Source organism: Chaetodon trifascialis, chromosome 3, assembly GCF_039877785.1.
Source record: "Chaetodon trifascialis isolate fChaTrf1 chromosome 3, fChaTrf1.hap1, whole genome shotgun sequence".
NCBI lineage: Eukaryota > Metazoa > Chordata > Actinopteri > Chaetodontiformes > Chaetodontidae > Chaetodon > Chaetodon trifascialis.
The window spans coordinates 16,834,719-16,849,902 of NC_092058.1; the positions used below are offsets into that span (position 1 = coordinate 16,834,719).

The 15,184-nt window shown below is 38.4% G+C and overlaps 2 protein-coding genes across 2 annotated transcripts; both read left to right on the plus strand.

The window, feature by feature from the left end:
- The first annotated feature begins 2,148 nt into the window (after positions 1 to 2,148).
- Positions 2,149 to 7,867, plus strand: rhebl1 (Ras homolog, mTORC1 binding like 1). Its single transcript, XM_070959746.1, has 8 exons — positions 2,149 to 2,566; positions 3,559 to 3,630; positions 3,738 to 3,805; positions 4,059 to 4,141; positions 5,210 to 5,266; positions 5,369 to 5,416; positions 5,988 to 6,069; positions 6,170 to 7,867. Exons 1-8 carry the CDS (start codon positions 2,515 to 2,517, stop codon positions 6,260 to 6,262), a joined length of 555 nt encoding a protein of 184 aa, XP_070815847.1. The 5' UTR covers positions 2,149 to 2,514; the 3' UTR covers positions 6,263 to 7,867.
- Positions 7,868 to 8,139: 272 nt separating this feature from the next.
- Positions 8,140 to 14,892, plus strand: LOC139328978 (5'-AMP-activated protein kinase subunit gamma-1-like). Its single transcript, XM_070959070.1, has 13 exons — positions 8,140 to 8,262; positions 9,246 to 9,297; positions 9,392 to 9,492; positions 9,579 to 9,660; positions 9,752 to 9,810; positions 10,037 to 10,082; positions 10,171 to 10,225; positions 10,645 to 10,771; positions 10,975 to 11,140; positions 11,227 to 11,264; positions 11,577 to 11,723; positions 12,734 to 12,833; positions 12,961 to 14,892. Exons 1-13 carry the CDS (start codon positions 8,254 to 8,256, stop codon positions 12,969 to 12,971), a joined length of 993 nt encoding a protein of 330 aa, XP_070815171.1. The 5' UTR covers positions 8,140 to 8,253; the 3' UTR covers positions 12,972 to 14,892.
- The last annotated feature ends 292 nt before the right edge of the window (positions 14,893 to 15,184 follow it).

A 15,184-nucleotide genomic window follows, 5' to 3' on the forward strand; every position in this document is an offset into this window, starting at 1 on the left:
AAAATTCTACCAATCAACGTGAATTAGTGTATTCAGCACGCACACACTTTACTAAAACGAATAAGTGACTAATCTATGTTTTTGATTAAGATTTGTGCAGCTGTCTTCTCACAGACATACAGCTCAATCTACTCTAAAAGCTGCAGCAGATATTACTTCCTGGGGTCTCCACATGGAAGCAGTTTTAAAGATTTCAATCAAACAATACTACTCAAGTTGATGAATGGTGTACATATCCAACTTGTTAGTGTCAGCTTATTTATATTGAACCACATCTGTCATTGTGATGCTTCACTGTCTTAACATTGTAGGCTTCTAATAACATTTCCCAACATTTGGACAGTGCACAAAGTTGTATAAAAAGGGGGGTGGACATGTTGCCCTTCTACACAATATGTTGGGATCCAGAAGGAGCCAAAAGGAGAAACTCCTTATGTGTCCCATCCAGAGTGTTTAAATAACTGTTTCTGTGACTTTTCTTTATCTTCAGAACAATCAACTGTGTTTGGCTAAGAAGTAATTGGTATCATTAGAAGTTTATTTATTTATTTTGATACCAGAGCCAACACAATACCTGCATGTCTGTACCAAATGAAACATACCAAAGTGATATACAGTATTTTTATATATATTTATACAGTAATACCACAAACAACGGAATATAATATTTGTCAACCTAAACTTTTTTTATGTTATACATGAGGCAAACTTTTGTAATGCATCAGTTTTATGTTGTCTTAACATAAGTCAGCTGTGCAAGAACTTTGCATATAAATTTGCACAAATATTAGTTATGTCAGGAAATATCAGATCAAAGAATAAGTAAGCAAACAGTTTCATTTTTCTCTGTGGCATTTTGATTGGTACTCAAAACATTTTGAAATTCCATACCCTGCCAAAGTTTAACAGTCTGAAAATCTTTGTGCCAGCTGTGCAGGCGCTGCCACGAGCCTGAATACTCCTTCATGCTGGTGGTGCCTACATCACAGACTTTCAGATTTAGATTCACAGATCTCAGACACAACAGTTAATATAAATTTCTTTTCACTGTTGCCTGTTAAAATAGGTCCACTACGTTTTATATTCCAAGGGAGCGCTGGATTATGTTCACTGATATAAGGTAAAGAATGAGGGGTCAGGCTCAGAGGATTACATCTGTATGGGTGGGCATTGGAGCATTTATTGTCTTCATTCATATATTCGTTGTTTCACAAACAAGAAGTAGGTGCATGTATGGACTGTTTCAATGTATATTTTCACCAATAAACAGTACAGCATTCAACAGATATGCATTCAGTGTCCTGAACATCTGAGACATTTAAGCGCTCAGACAGTCTCCTTGGATGTATTTAATGAGGCCATATTGTTGTCCAGTTTGTAGGTTAAAGTGCAAAGTGGTCAGTCTGAACATTGCTCAGGAGTTCATTCACTGATACATTTGTATTCTTTGCATCCTTTGGTTTGGCTTAAAAGACATAGTAATAACTTCAATGAAACAGATAGCTTTTTATGTTGGCACCAGGATATTCAAACATGATATTATAGAAAACACTGAAAGAAGTAAGTTATGCCATTTTTGTGCCCAGATTTATAAATTTTGATGAAGAAACTAAATTGTGTGCATGACCAAGTGCAGTGAACTAAGAGATTTAAGTTTTTATTCACCAGATAAGACAACAAGCTGACTTAGCTGAAGTTTATCCCCAAATAGATATAAAATGCTGAGTTTATCAGTCACAGTCATTCAGAGAAGTGGCCTATCAGACAGGCATAACATAGACCTACAGCAGACAGCGAATTATTGAACATCCTAAACAATAATCCCAACAGTACCTTCTAGGATGGGTTTTCCTGCATAAAAATCTGTTCAGATTAGGTTGTGAGCAGACATCTGTCCAGGTTCTTAACATTTAACATTCATAGGTCTGAAAGCTCCTCAGTGTTGTTCTACACTGAAACAATGGAATCCCTCACTGGATGATATGACAGTCTCACCAGTGACTGTGGCCTGGAGGTGAGTCTGGAAAAGTCTAAAAAGGATGGCTGTCAGAAACATGCTGGGACGCACAAAGAGTGACCTCTGCTGTACAAATTAGCCCGAATGCACGTCCATGTCAGTTCTGACGTATTCGCTGGTTTTACGACGGTGTGCTTACACAATGACAGTTTCCGTTAGTTTGACTTGCAAATCGTAATCGCGTTGTTGAACGAGCGTTTTTTCGTTACCAATTTCCATTGAAACGTCAATTTCGTCATTTCAAGATATCGATCGACATCGGTTACTATATATGATACAGGAAGAGGCCAGTTTTTGAGATAAGTACAAGTTGTACTTGCTGTACTTAAACTCTGAACTTCCAGTTTGAGGCCCAGCACAGAGCTCGAGCGGCGGCTCCGAAAAGTTTGTTGTTGTCACGTGATGTGAGACGAATGTGGCGATAAAAGTTTGTTTAGGTAGTAAAACTAGGTGGCGTACTACATTATCAAAACCCGTTGAGCACCGTTTTCACTACAATGCCTCAACCAAAACATCGAAAGATTGCCGTCATAGGTTACAGGTCTGTAGGTGAGTAAAGTACACGAGCTCGTGCACAGCTAATGTTGGTTAGCTAGCTAGCTAACAGGCTAACGTCCTGGCTTTGTTTTCCTCTCGAATGTATCCGAGTGACACCAATAACGCTAGTTTATCTTTCCTGTTTCTCCGTGCTAACATATTTTTGCTGAGCAGTTGATGTTTGAACTAAACAACACCAAATCATTATTTTGCTGTCTCGCTGTAAGGTTGGCCATCTGTTAGTAGTTGTAACGTGTTCCGTGAAAATAAAGTCAACGCTAGCTCAGCCGGTAACATCCTGGTGTCGTGCCAAGTGGTGTGTCGAAACTTTTAGCCTAGCATGACTAACATAACAAGATGGAATTGTAAATGTCCATAATTTTAGGAAATCAATCTGCAACCATATTTGCCTACCTACCAAGACAATACCTATCGTTTATATTCGAAAATGTCCTTGTGTGGCCGGTGTTGTGCCAAAGTAAAAGTACGACGTTTCAGCTGTACTTTTCAAACATAAACCTTTAGCTCTATCGCCACTGCAAACGCGATTTCTCATATTTTATTTTAGTAGTCATAACCAAGCATGGTGCATAGCATTCATAGCATTTAGATAACGTCTTATAATTTTAATAGCCGTAAAGAAAAAAATGACCGCGTAGATGGGCAGGGGATCACACATTTTGAACACTGTGGTAGCAAAAGCTAGATCTATCTGACGAGCACTTTCACTTCACCTGTCAATATGTGTGTCCATCCTGTGGTCTGTGTCATCTTTTTGATCCCATGTCATCACAGAATCTGACCGGGCACAGATTTCTCCAAAATCACAGCTATTAATTTGTGGATCTATTTAAATGAGACAGAGGCACCATCTCAAAATAAACAATGTGATTTAGTAGGATAAAATATTTACCATGGCAATACAGCTGATATCATAAATAAAGAGATAGCATTAATGTTGTATTGAAATGTTAGTGAGACAATTATGTTATGTTCCCATGCAGGAAAGTCATCTCTTACGATACAGTTTGTGGAAGGACAGTTTGTTGATTCCTATGACCCCACCATCGAAAACAGTATGTGTCTTTATTTTATTTGGAAGATATTTCAGCAAAGAAAGTCACAATTGATTTTGCTTGATCCAAAGAAATGTTTTGTGACCCCAATTCATTCCTCTCCCCAGCCTTTAACAAATTGGTCAGCGTGAATAGTCAAGACTTCAATCTTCAGCTGGTTGACACAGCCGGACAAGTAAGTCCACCATATCTGCCACAAGCACTAAACCCTTGGTTTTAAAATGACACTGCTAATCTGTAAAATGCTGATATTTAACCTCAGGCGTTGCTGACATAGTGACATGTATTCAGGTGTCCAATTGACAAGTGGTCTATTTAACTGAAAGTGTCAGTGCCAGAAGATATAGTATTAAAGGCCCATTTAATCATGTTTTGTGTTTATAACAGTCATACCCAATGGGATTACAATACCTCTCCTCTGTCTGTAGGATGAGTACTCAATTTTTCACCAATCCCACTCAATGGACATCCATGGGTATGTCCTTGTCTATTCAGTGACTTCCCTGAAAAGGTGAGTGGATGGTTGTGTTTTCATATTTGTCTGAATCATGGAGTGTACACTGAAGTTTTAAAGACGATGAAATGAAAAATCCCTTTTTAATCCTTTTAGATCATATCACTGGTCATATTGTGCACATATTTTACTATGTATGCAAAAAAATCAATTACTATGTATTCTTATATTAAAATCCAATCAGGTTTTCTTCCTGTAAAACAAAATATGTCTTGAGCTTATGAAAGCTTAAACCAACCAGTTTCAACCAGTGATATCATGACATTCACCCATCAATCACTCTTAATTTTTAGTGGCAGACCTAAAAGTCACTATTTTGCTAGTTAGCACTGGAATGTTTGCCACCTCAAAACTTGTTCTGTGGGATGGACGAGGGGTATGTCTACCTGCTCCAATAACTGGGGTGATTGAGGTGTTGGAGGGGGCGAGAAGTCCTCTACGATTGAATGGAGGCCAGAATCATTGTAATTTTCCGTGTTTGTTATGGCACATCCATTTTTCAACATTCAATTCAAATTCCTCCCAACATTATGTCCCCCTTGCCTGTCCTGTTGCGCTTTGAAATTCATCATGATATGGAAGGTGGATACTCTCAAAATGCTGTTTCATCCAGACTTTGAAAGACTCTGTTAGACAGACAACACCACATGTCTCATGATTGATGCTAGCATTGTGTTTTAACATATGCAAACGTCAGCATTTATAATACATTATTCCTGAACCACTACTATGTATGGGAGTTACTGTTATGTATACAAACACTGTAATCTAAAGCCACATAGTTGCAGTAGTAGGTTTATGATGTTCAATTTTTTTATACTGTATCAGTGAGGGGTTGAATCAGTTCTATGTAATTGTCAGGGCTGTAGTTTCTCATGTTGTATTCAGCTCCATGGGCTACTTCTTGGTCCATTGCTTTAACCACATATTTTTAACGATAGGGTTCTTTGGACCGGCAGTGTATTATAATAGTAACTTCGTAGTAAGTAACATACAAGTTAGAGTTACATACTGTCTGCTCTCAGATCAACGTCTAAAAGCACTTTAATGACTGTCTCTGTTCAGTTTTGAAGTTGTGCAGGTTCTACATGACAAGCTGCTCGACATGGTTGGGAAGATTCAGTAAGTTTATTTTAATCTTTAAAATTGAATGCTTCAAAAATTACTTTTTTTCTTTTTGTTTTTCCAAGTGTTTTTTTTTCTAACAGCATATTTTCTTTTTAGGGTCCCAACTGTTCTTGTGGGGAACAAAAAAGATCTCCACATGGAAAGGTAATCAAGACAATGAAAGTCTTAAGAATATAAACTGCATATGCTGGAACTGCAAAATATACATTAAAACTCAATATAATTGAATGGTAAAGACATTTTCAATGCAAAGCTTTTGTTGTTTTGAGAGTTAAAGGACAGGTCCAGTTATGTTCAGGATTTTTTGTAGCGTTAACAAATCCTTTGTCCAAAAAACAAATGCATCAATGAGTTACGTTGTTAATCAAGATCACATTTTCCTTCATTATAATGGACATGGGAACTGCATTGTATTTATATAATCAGTATAGCACTGATTATACAGCTCAAATTACAGTGCTCAGCTGTTTCAGGAAATTATTTAGACTTTTTCTTGAATCAAAGTATGTGTTTGCAGCCTGTTGAATGTTGAGCATCCTCAAAAGGAACTTCTAGGCTTGAGGAAAGTATTAGAGGGATTAACACATTGTTGGTTTTGGTCTTGTCATTGAATTTGTTGCCACATGCTTGTCTGTGTCTCTCCCAACCTTTCTGTCAGAGTGCTCTATGTCAGTGTTTGCATGCAATACAAATGGAGTTTTTTCATTTTTCCCAGGGTTATCAAGCCAGAAGAGGGAAAGAAACTTGCTGATTCCTGGGGTGCTGCATTCATGGAGTCCTCAGCCAAGGAGAATGAGGTAATGGTGGATTCCTCTTTGAATACCAACTCCTAGTTGCAGTGCACACATTATTTCTGACACAGATTCACACTCTGATGACAATATTCTTGCAATGCAGACTGCTGTGGAGGTTTTCAAGCGTATCATTTTGGAGATGGAGAAAGCTGATGGAAATGCCCCCCCAGAGGAGAAGAAGTGCGCTATGATGTAAAAGTGTATCCAGGACATCAGTAAGCTCATTTGCTGAAGACAGGAGGCACAACGTCACCAGCTTGCCGATCGCGACCTCACCGACACCAAGACACTGCAGTGGAACTTTTCTGCTCCATTGTGATTCCAGATTGATTTATATAGCAAGGCAACTGTCCAGACAGTTGATAAACTATTCCACTAATTGTAACCACAGGGAGAAGTTTCTAAGGGCAAGATTAATCTTTGTTTTAGACAAAGAATCACCATCGGTGAACACTTTCTTTGAATATTGAAATGAAATCTATTACTGGGCAACATCTTGACTTGAAGTTCAACCAAATGCTCAGAAAACAAAAATAATGTCTCCAGACATATTGGTCCCAGTGAGTTGCATCAATTTTTTTTCAGGAACATATTATGGTAATAACTACTCGTAAATCTGATGTTAGAGACAACATTGGCTTATGTCTCATAGTAACTCTTTTTGAACAGCGATGGATAGTGACAGTACACATTGCTTTAAATGTGGTGTTAAAATGTCAGTATTTCTCACAACTGGTGGATTTCCTTGAACATCCTGGAATGAGATTTCATATAAGAAATTTCTCTGGTTTCACAGTTCTTCTCACTGTAATTTTTCTCAACTCATCTTGAGGTACCTTTCACCAATGACCTCGAACTGTGTCTTCACGATGGAGGAATCTATATGTATATCTTACTACTCACATTTTAAGATCTTTTGCTAAGCAGATCAGTCCTCTTCCATTGTTTCTACAGTTTAATTTCTTCTTATTGACTGTAATAAAGATGTTATCTTACAGACAACCCGAAGAGAAATTTAGTATAGATATGAATAGATCTTTAATATTTACCGGTTATGGCCTTTTTATACAGTGTAAATAGAGTCTTAGAAATTGGTTTGGTACTATTGGTTATATCTTGAGTGATGCTGGTTTGCTCTCCCTTCAGTATCCTTGGAGTGTATGGTTATAAGTGCGTTATAATTATGACCATTGTGGAGTTGCAATTTTTTAATTGCATTTTAAGACTTTAATTGACCGATGGCCACAGTTAGTTTAGTCATTTTTTATCTCATGGTGTTTATTTGGTGGTTCTTGCAAACTTCATAAAACCAAGCCAGGATGGCATGTAGTCAATTTAATTCATATTGTGGACTTGCTTGATCACTGTTAGATGCTTGAGATCTTTCATGACTTGTTTTTCTTAGATCCTGTAGCCTTACAAAGACATGACATAATGTGGATTTTTCTCCCACAACCCTCATGTTGGACCTGTAGTGGGTATTTGTAACTTTTTATCAAGTGCTTTGCTGCGTAAGTAGATGATTGATGGGTGATTGATGATGGTTGAAGAGAAGCTGGTGATGCTGTGTCTTGTGCCTTACAGTTCTTCAAACTCCCTCATCTGCTTCCCTTCATGACTCAAGGTGCTCTTTAAGGTTTTTTTTTTTTTTTTCCCCCTCTCCTTCTGTTGACTTGATACCATGGTGCAAGTGGTGTTGTGCACATGAACACCAATATCCCCATTGTGGGTCAATGTTAATTCAGAAATCTTGCTGTAAACAGTTTTGTATATAAATAAATCTGTTACTCATTTGATGTTGCATCGTGCGGACTTTGCTTGCATATTAATTCAAAGTAGAATAAAAGTTCCCCCGTACAGTATATTACTTAATAGCGGCGCATATGCTGATATACTATAATAACTAATAGTTTGTAATTGGTTGATCTACAGCGTGAACTTCACTTGAATGCGAAATTACTTTATACGGGTGTTCTGACATAGGCGGTATACTATGTACGGGTCCTAACTCGTGGTGTGCTTCAGACCGCAGATTGTGTTGCGGTAACACTACGTGCACTACGGTAATGACTGTACAGCCATTCAAGTTGCTCATTGCAAGTTCCAGCGGAGCAACCGGGTGGGTTTGCAAGATCCTGCCAGTTGTAAACGAACCCGGCTACAGGAACGCGATACGTCGAATGGAATATGGAGTGTGTAAGTTACCTAGCTGACTTTATTTTGTGTAAATCGTTAACAGGCTAGCTTTCCAGAAAATCTTCTCCAAAGAACCTAAGTAACAAGACTTTTTTTAAGCATGCTAACAGTAGCAGCTAACTAGCTAGCTCGGCAGAATAGAGCAGGGAAGCTCGCAGTAATCTTTGTCAACCGTCAGGAAACACATTTTCCCCTGGCGAATGTAACCGGTTTCCGCCCCAGACTATACCTTCATTAACATAATTTAAATAAGACAGAATGCCACATACTGTCTCATCATTTTTCTGGCGTAAAAGCCAGATCTGAAATGGAAAGTCACCTCGACTGGCTCGTCAACGTCAATACTCTCGCTCAATGCTAATGCTTCGCTAACATTACTAACGTTATTATGGTCAAAGTATCGTTACTCAATGTGCACATAATATTGTCGCCTTGCCACCCAGGCTTCGTTGAATTATAGCAGTAGGCTTGTGTCAGACTAATCCTTTGTAATAGCGATTACAACTATAACCTAATTTTACAACGTTTGCTCAAGTAAACATAGCCAAAGTTCTCCGATGACGTTAGCTAACGTTAGCTGACCGGAGCGTCACTTCATTGTGTACGTGCGTCTGTCCTGAGTAATAATGCAGTGCACCTGCAGCTCCATAAATGTAACGTCAAATCCGCCATTAGCATTCATGTACAGCTAACATGTTCATACACTTACCACTTTAAGCAAAACACAGCCAGTTCTAATATTAAGCTTAATGTGATAGTTTACATCATAACCGCACCGTACATAAATTTAACCCTGTCAATGATGATTCTTATGGTAACTCTGCGGGTCAATCAATGCTTCTGTCCATCACCCTGATGGTATCGGTGTGTTGGGTCGTCTGGGGATTGTTTAGCCTCGTTATGAAGCCTTTTGTATAATACATTCACATGCATTGTTTTGGAGACTAAACTGAATCTTAATGACCTTTAACTGTTTATTTCAGATTCCAGTAGCTATTGATGATCTTGAGGGCAAAAAGGACTCAGTCCCAGAAGGTAAAGATCTTACATAAATCTCATGAGACCAAACTGAGAAAGGGTTAAAAACAGCAAACAAATGTCATTCAAAGTCTCTGTCTCATTCCTTCAGATCCAGAGCACAATGTGTACACCAGGTTTATGAAGTCTCACCGGTGTTATGACCTCGTACCGACCAGCTCCAAGTTGGTTGTGTTTGATACGTCACTTCAGGTAACACAAAAACTTTAAATCTAAAATAAAATGCAGTCTATCTCATGAGCTAATGTTGTGGAGTGACACCTGTGGCATGATTACAGGTCAAGAAGGCATTTTTTGCTCTTGTTTCTAACGGGGTAAGAGCAGCACCTCTGTGGGACAGTAAGAAGCAATGCTTTGTTGGTAAGATAAACTTTCAGTCTGCACACACTCACTCTGTGTGAGACTACATTGAATAAAGGATTGACTTCATTCTCTTCATGTATCTCCACAGGTATGCTCACCATCACAGACTTCATTAACATCCTTCATCGCTACTACAAATCCCCATTGGTAAGACAGTGGAACCCAAATTGTTATATTCCTTGAATTGTAATGCTGGGTGTGACGTGTTAAATGTCAAAGTTGAAGTTGCAGGCTTATTTTGTCATAGGTTGTGTTTTAACTAAAATGTGGCTAAATGTGCCCTTGCTCTTCTTTCCTTTGTATCAAGAGCTTGATTTTTTTTTCTTAGTTCATCTTAAAGACTTCAACCCTTTCTCTCCTTGTAATCATTCAGGTTCAGATATATGAGTTGGAGGAACACAAAATTGAAACATGGAGAGGTGAGAATGATGAATCATATATAACTTATCATTTACTCTGGTAATCTTGAAGGTCTTGAACTATATTGTCTATTCTTGTCTATAATAGAGGTGTACCTTCAAGACTCGTTCAAGCCCTTGGTTAGCATATCTCCCAATGCAAGGTGAGTTTTTTTTTTGTTTTTAAATGAATGCTTGTTTGCACTTGTACTTCCAGGCACCTACATGTTGTTGTTAGTATCAAATTTCACTATCCTGAACATGCAGATGTTGTATGCTGGGCCATCTGATGGTTTAGTCTGTGGGATTAATGACTGTGATTGACAGAAACTTATGAATAAATTAATGCAGTTATCAATATTTCAATTATTTTATTATACATATAAAGTTGCAGGTGTTTATTAGTTTTGTTTGTATCGACAATATTTATGGCATGAGTGCTACACTTAACTTACACTTATTACATTTCTTGCCAAGATACCAACAGCTGACAAACTAACATCAGTAGTGATCTCTAGCAATCTAGCAATTTTTTTTCTTACTTTAACTTGATTAACTCGGTCTTCATCTCTGTGTGTCACAGTTTGTATGATGCAGTATCGTCTCTGCTGAAGAATAAGATCCACAGACTGCCTGTGATCGACCCCCTTACTGGGAACACACTCTATATCCTCACACACAAGAGGATTCTCAAGTTCCTGAAGCTTTTTGTAAGTCCTTTTGCCTTCTCTCCTCACGACTACATTAGAGACTTAAAATTATCTGCCGCTGATTTTGAAGTGTTTGAGTCTACTGATAACACTGCAGCTGTCTAATACAGATTAACTACAGATAAGGAAACTGTACTTTATAACAGTTTAACAAAGTCATCTCTTTCCCTACAGTTTTTACGATTTCTTGTTATTGTTTTCAGATATCTGAGATGCCAAAACCTTCATTCTTGAAACAAACTATAGAAGACCTGAAGATTGGAACATTTCAGAACATAGCAGTGGTCCGCGCAGACACACCGCTCTACACAGCGCTGGGTATTTTTGTTGAGCAGCGAGTGTCAGCACTCCCAGTAGTGGATGACAAAGGTATGTGGGCTGGTTGAAATGTTGATTTTGGATTAATGACTGATTGAATTTTGTTTATGTGTTGATACGCTGCCTGTCTCTTGCAGGTCGAGTGGTGGATATATACTCAAAATTTGATGTTATAGTAAGTTGATTAATTAGTATCTACTCATGTATTTATGTTACTTTTTTTGCTTATACGCAAATAGGAAAAACAATCATTTTGTTATTGTTGATTAACCTGTTATGTTCTCTATTAATTGCATTGTCTATAAAATGGATATAATTTAATATATAATATTTGGTAGAGGGTTTATGCACATGATCCACCTTTACTTGAGAGATTAATGTACTTGCATTTTGGTACATGAATCACATGGCTGTTTTCTGTGAAAAGATATGTGATGCAATTGAAGATGAAGAACCATTTTTGACCTGAAGTCTCGTGTTTGCGTAGAACCTGGCAGCAGAGAAGACGTACAACAACCTGGATGTGACGGTGACCAAAGCCTTGCAGCACCGCTCTCAGTACTTTGAAGGAGTGCTGACCTGCAACAGGCACGAGACCCTGGAGGCCATCATCAACAGACTGGTGGAGGCCGAGGTGAGAGTCAGATGCCGTGATGTACCACCAAGTCGCTTCTTACGTGGCTGGTTTGGTGCTATGAACTGCAGCCTGTGATAAACAATGTGTGAAAGGTCCAAAATAGAAGCACAAATCAAACATTACCTGAATATTAGCTCAGGCTCCAACCAGCTTTTCTCCAATTTTGCATTTAATAGAAACTCACTGATAACTTAAAGTCAAAAAGATGTATTATCTGGGGAACATAATGTGCACACATCTACCTTTTCAGTGTGTCATCACTATACTCACTATACTGGATAACTACAGAGAGACTGACTGACCAGCCAGTGTGTCACTGCTGTGCTCGCACATGCTGGAGCACCTGCCCCTTTGCCCCTTGACATGAAGTGCCCTTTTGTCAAAGTGATTTTTTTTTTAATGAAAAATTATTTAACTTATAGAACCTTGCTGTCTTGTGCAAAGTCGATAGTCAAACTGAATAAAAACACAAAAATATTTAGATACATGATATCTATATCATTTGATTATTTTTTACTTTATTAATTTAGTACTAGGAATAATAAAGGGCAGATTATGAATGGATTAAAATCATGGCTATACAGTACAATTTTTGAAAAGGTATGAAATGTCATAGCAGCAGCAGCAGCCTCCTCACCAACCCCCTCAACAGAAGCTGTTCAGTGTACCCCATCAGGTAAAACAGAGACTAATTTTGCTTTGCACTGGCCTCTAACAAATATATGAGGTGTGGACAATGATATGGTATGTTGTGATTCCATGTTACATTCTTTATGAATATAGGTTGCTACCATTGTTGCTGTATGTTGCTGTATGGTGTTTCACATTCGTGCTCCATGTGCCCCCTTTTGACTTTGAGCACCCCCCCCCCCCCCCCCCCCCACAAAGGTCTCTGCACGGCCCTGCTGCTGTGTGTGTATAGTTTTATTGGCATGTATAATTTCTTCTGATAGAAACACTGTTTTGCAGACGTAAAAGTAATGACGGTGCTCCTGTGTGTGTTTTAGGTGCACAGGTTGGTCGTGGTGGACGAGCAAGACGTGGTGAAGGGAATTGTCTCCCTCTCAGATATTCTCCAGGCTCTAGTGCTTACCGATGGCGAAGAGGGTAAGTCCACTCATGTCGCTATCTGAGATTGTTGGTGCTTACACACACAGAAAGTATTCCACTAGGATTACAAGCAGTGTACCCATTTACGTATTTACTCGCGGTGATTTTATTTTTCTGTCCACAGGCACAGCTTGAGGAAGCAACTCAAACAAGGACAAGCTACACAGTTTTAAGACGAGGTCAGAGCAAAAGGAGAAAGAGAACAGGCATGTGACAGGAAACAAGACAGTATATTGAAAGATCATCATCTCCCTCCTGTAAGCAGCTTTCCTATACTCACACTCGAAGACTTCTCCCTGTCTGAAAAAATTTGAAGTTTTAGCAACCCAGCAATATAGAATTGTAAGAGCACAGGACATACAGGAATAAAATGAGCCAAATTCCAAGTCACAAGAGAGATGTAAAAGCACAAGAGACCTCTGAAGAGGAGCTGCAGCCTCTCAGGATGACCACACATCATTCCCACCCTCTCTGTGGCTCTTAGTGCCCATCTACGTAGAGGACCATTAATTATGACTTAAGATTACAAATCTATTCCTGACAGTAGAAATCAAGTCATCAGTTACCAGCTAAAGGAAAACTTATTTACGATGATCATAATAGTAGATGCACATAAAGCCTGTGTGAGGGTAAATTTAAACACTGTCATTTTCTCAGATCAGCATTCGGTGTGTGCTGCTGTTGTGGCACGTTTAAACGTTTGACTGAGCCCTGTTCTATGTACATATAAGTGGTATGATGTTAACCGGCTTATATATGGTTACTGAAGTATTTCTCTGTATGTGTGCATCATACATACAATACATATATATTGCCATTTACTGGTGAGTTTGTAGATTGCATCCAGCTGAACACCCCTGGCCTCACTCTCCCATATGGTGGCTGCTAAAAATGCAAAAGCCCCTCTTTAAAGACAGTGTGTGGTTTGTCCGTTCTGGGCTACTTTAGAAATGTGGTGTAACATGGCGCAGCGATTCTTGTTTTCAGGTGATTAAACACGAATGAAAATATAATTCTGAATATTGTATTCCATTTCTGCCGATAGATCCCCCTAAATCCTACACGCTGGCCCTTTAAATTGTCATTCAAACATTAGACCGTGAAGACCTTGGAGATGGTCAGTCGTCTGTACTGGTCAGTTATGTTTTTAGATGATTTCACAGATGTGCAGTGATATAAAGGCTTGGTCACAGTCGAAATACATTTTCTAAAAGCTAGGACTTTTGCAGGTTTCAGCTTCTGGTCTTGTAGCTCCAAAAGTCACTCTGGATGAATTTTAAGGCAGTTTTAAAGAACATTACAAACTGACATGTCAATTTGTCAACATGTTAACAAGTGTGCAAAGAATTCAAGGGCTCAGATTTAATGTGTCGTATAGCTAGACAGCAAAGTAGCAAACCTGGAAGAGCACTTTAGGCTCCCAAGACGACCTCATTGGTCTAGAACAGCATCGATGAATCTGCTGTGACAACTGTTAATTGTGCTGTATTCCGTTTGACTGCACAAGCTCTGCATATTTATGGGTTTTATGTTTTGCCATTTTGTCTGTGCTGTCATGTTTAACAACATGTTTTATGGATTTTTTGTTTCCTTTCTCTTCTATTACCCGCACTTTGGGTTTTGGCACTATTAGCGTTAAAGGGATTTGTTGATTGCGTCAATGCTGCAAAATCAAAAAGAAAAAAAGTGGTCCATTACTTGCAATACTCAAATTAACAATTCCAAATTTCTGTGGCAGTTTTCATGTTCTGATTTATATCATTTTGGCGTGTTATATTGATGTCAGTTGCAGTCAGTAATAACATATCAGAACGTCATATTTTATAGGTTGAATCGATTTTTTTCATTGTGTTTTGGGGAATTTCTCAGCCTCACTAATTACCAGCATTTCCTTCCATTTTTATGATATAGGTCAGGAACATGCCACACTTCTTGTTTTGGTATATATGAAGTTGAATGTGTACAACTGTATTTAAATGCACAGGTTTTGTACTAATCTGCATTGAGATTATAATTTAAAGACTGAGCAATAAAGGTTCTTTGAGTTTCTTTTAAATTACATTTTTGTTTAAGGCAAAAATCTTGTGTATCACATAAAGTTTGTCTAAAGATGTAACTGGTTAGCATGATACAGTGATTTTTAGTGTGGCTAAATTGAATTGGAGTGGCTGCATGAATGGATTTTTTGGGCCATGCTGGGATAGTCGAAAGCTGAGCTGTAAACATAACACTGACATCACCTGTAATGTTGATTATGGTGAAGATGTAAGCAAACACATCCAACACACATGGAGCAACATCAGCTTTCATTTGTGTCCACCTGATGAATGTAAATCCAATGTTCTCCT

Bases quoted from the DNA above. Each gene is read 5' to 3' on its own strand.
- LOC139328978 (XM_070959070.1), top strand. The intron at 10,772-10,974 runs GTAAGTCCTTTT...TATTGTTTTCAG, and splicing joins TCAAGTTCCTGAAGCTTTTT to ATATCTGAGATGCCAAAACC. The intron at 11,265-11,576 runs GTAAGTTGATTA...GTGTTTGCGTAG, and splicing joins ACTCAAAATTTGATGTTATA to AACCTGGCAGCAGAGAAGAC.
- rhebl1 (XM_070959746.1), top strand. From the start codon at position 2,515: ATGCCTCAACCAAAACATCGAAAGATTGCCGTCATAGGTTACAGGTCT. The intron at 2,567-3,558 runs GTGAGTAAAGTA...GTTCCCATGCAG, and splicing joins CATAGGTTACAGGTCTGTAG to GAAAGTCATCTCTTACGATA. The intron at 4,142-5,209 runs GTGAGTGGATGG...GTCTCTGTTCAG, and splicing joins TCAGTGACTTCCCTGAAAAG to TTTTGAAGTTGTGCAGGTTC.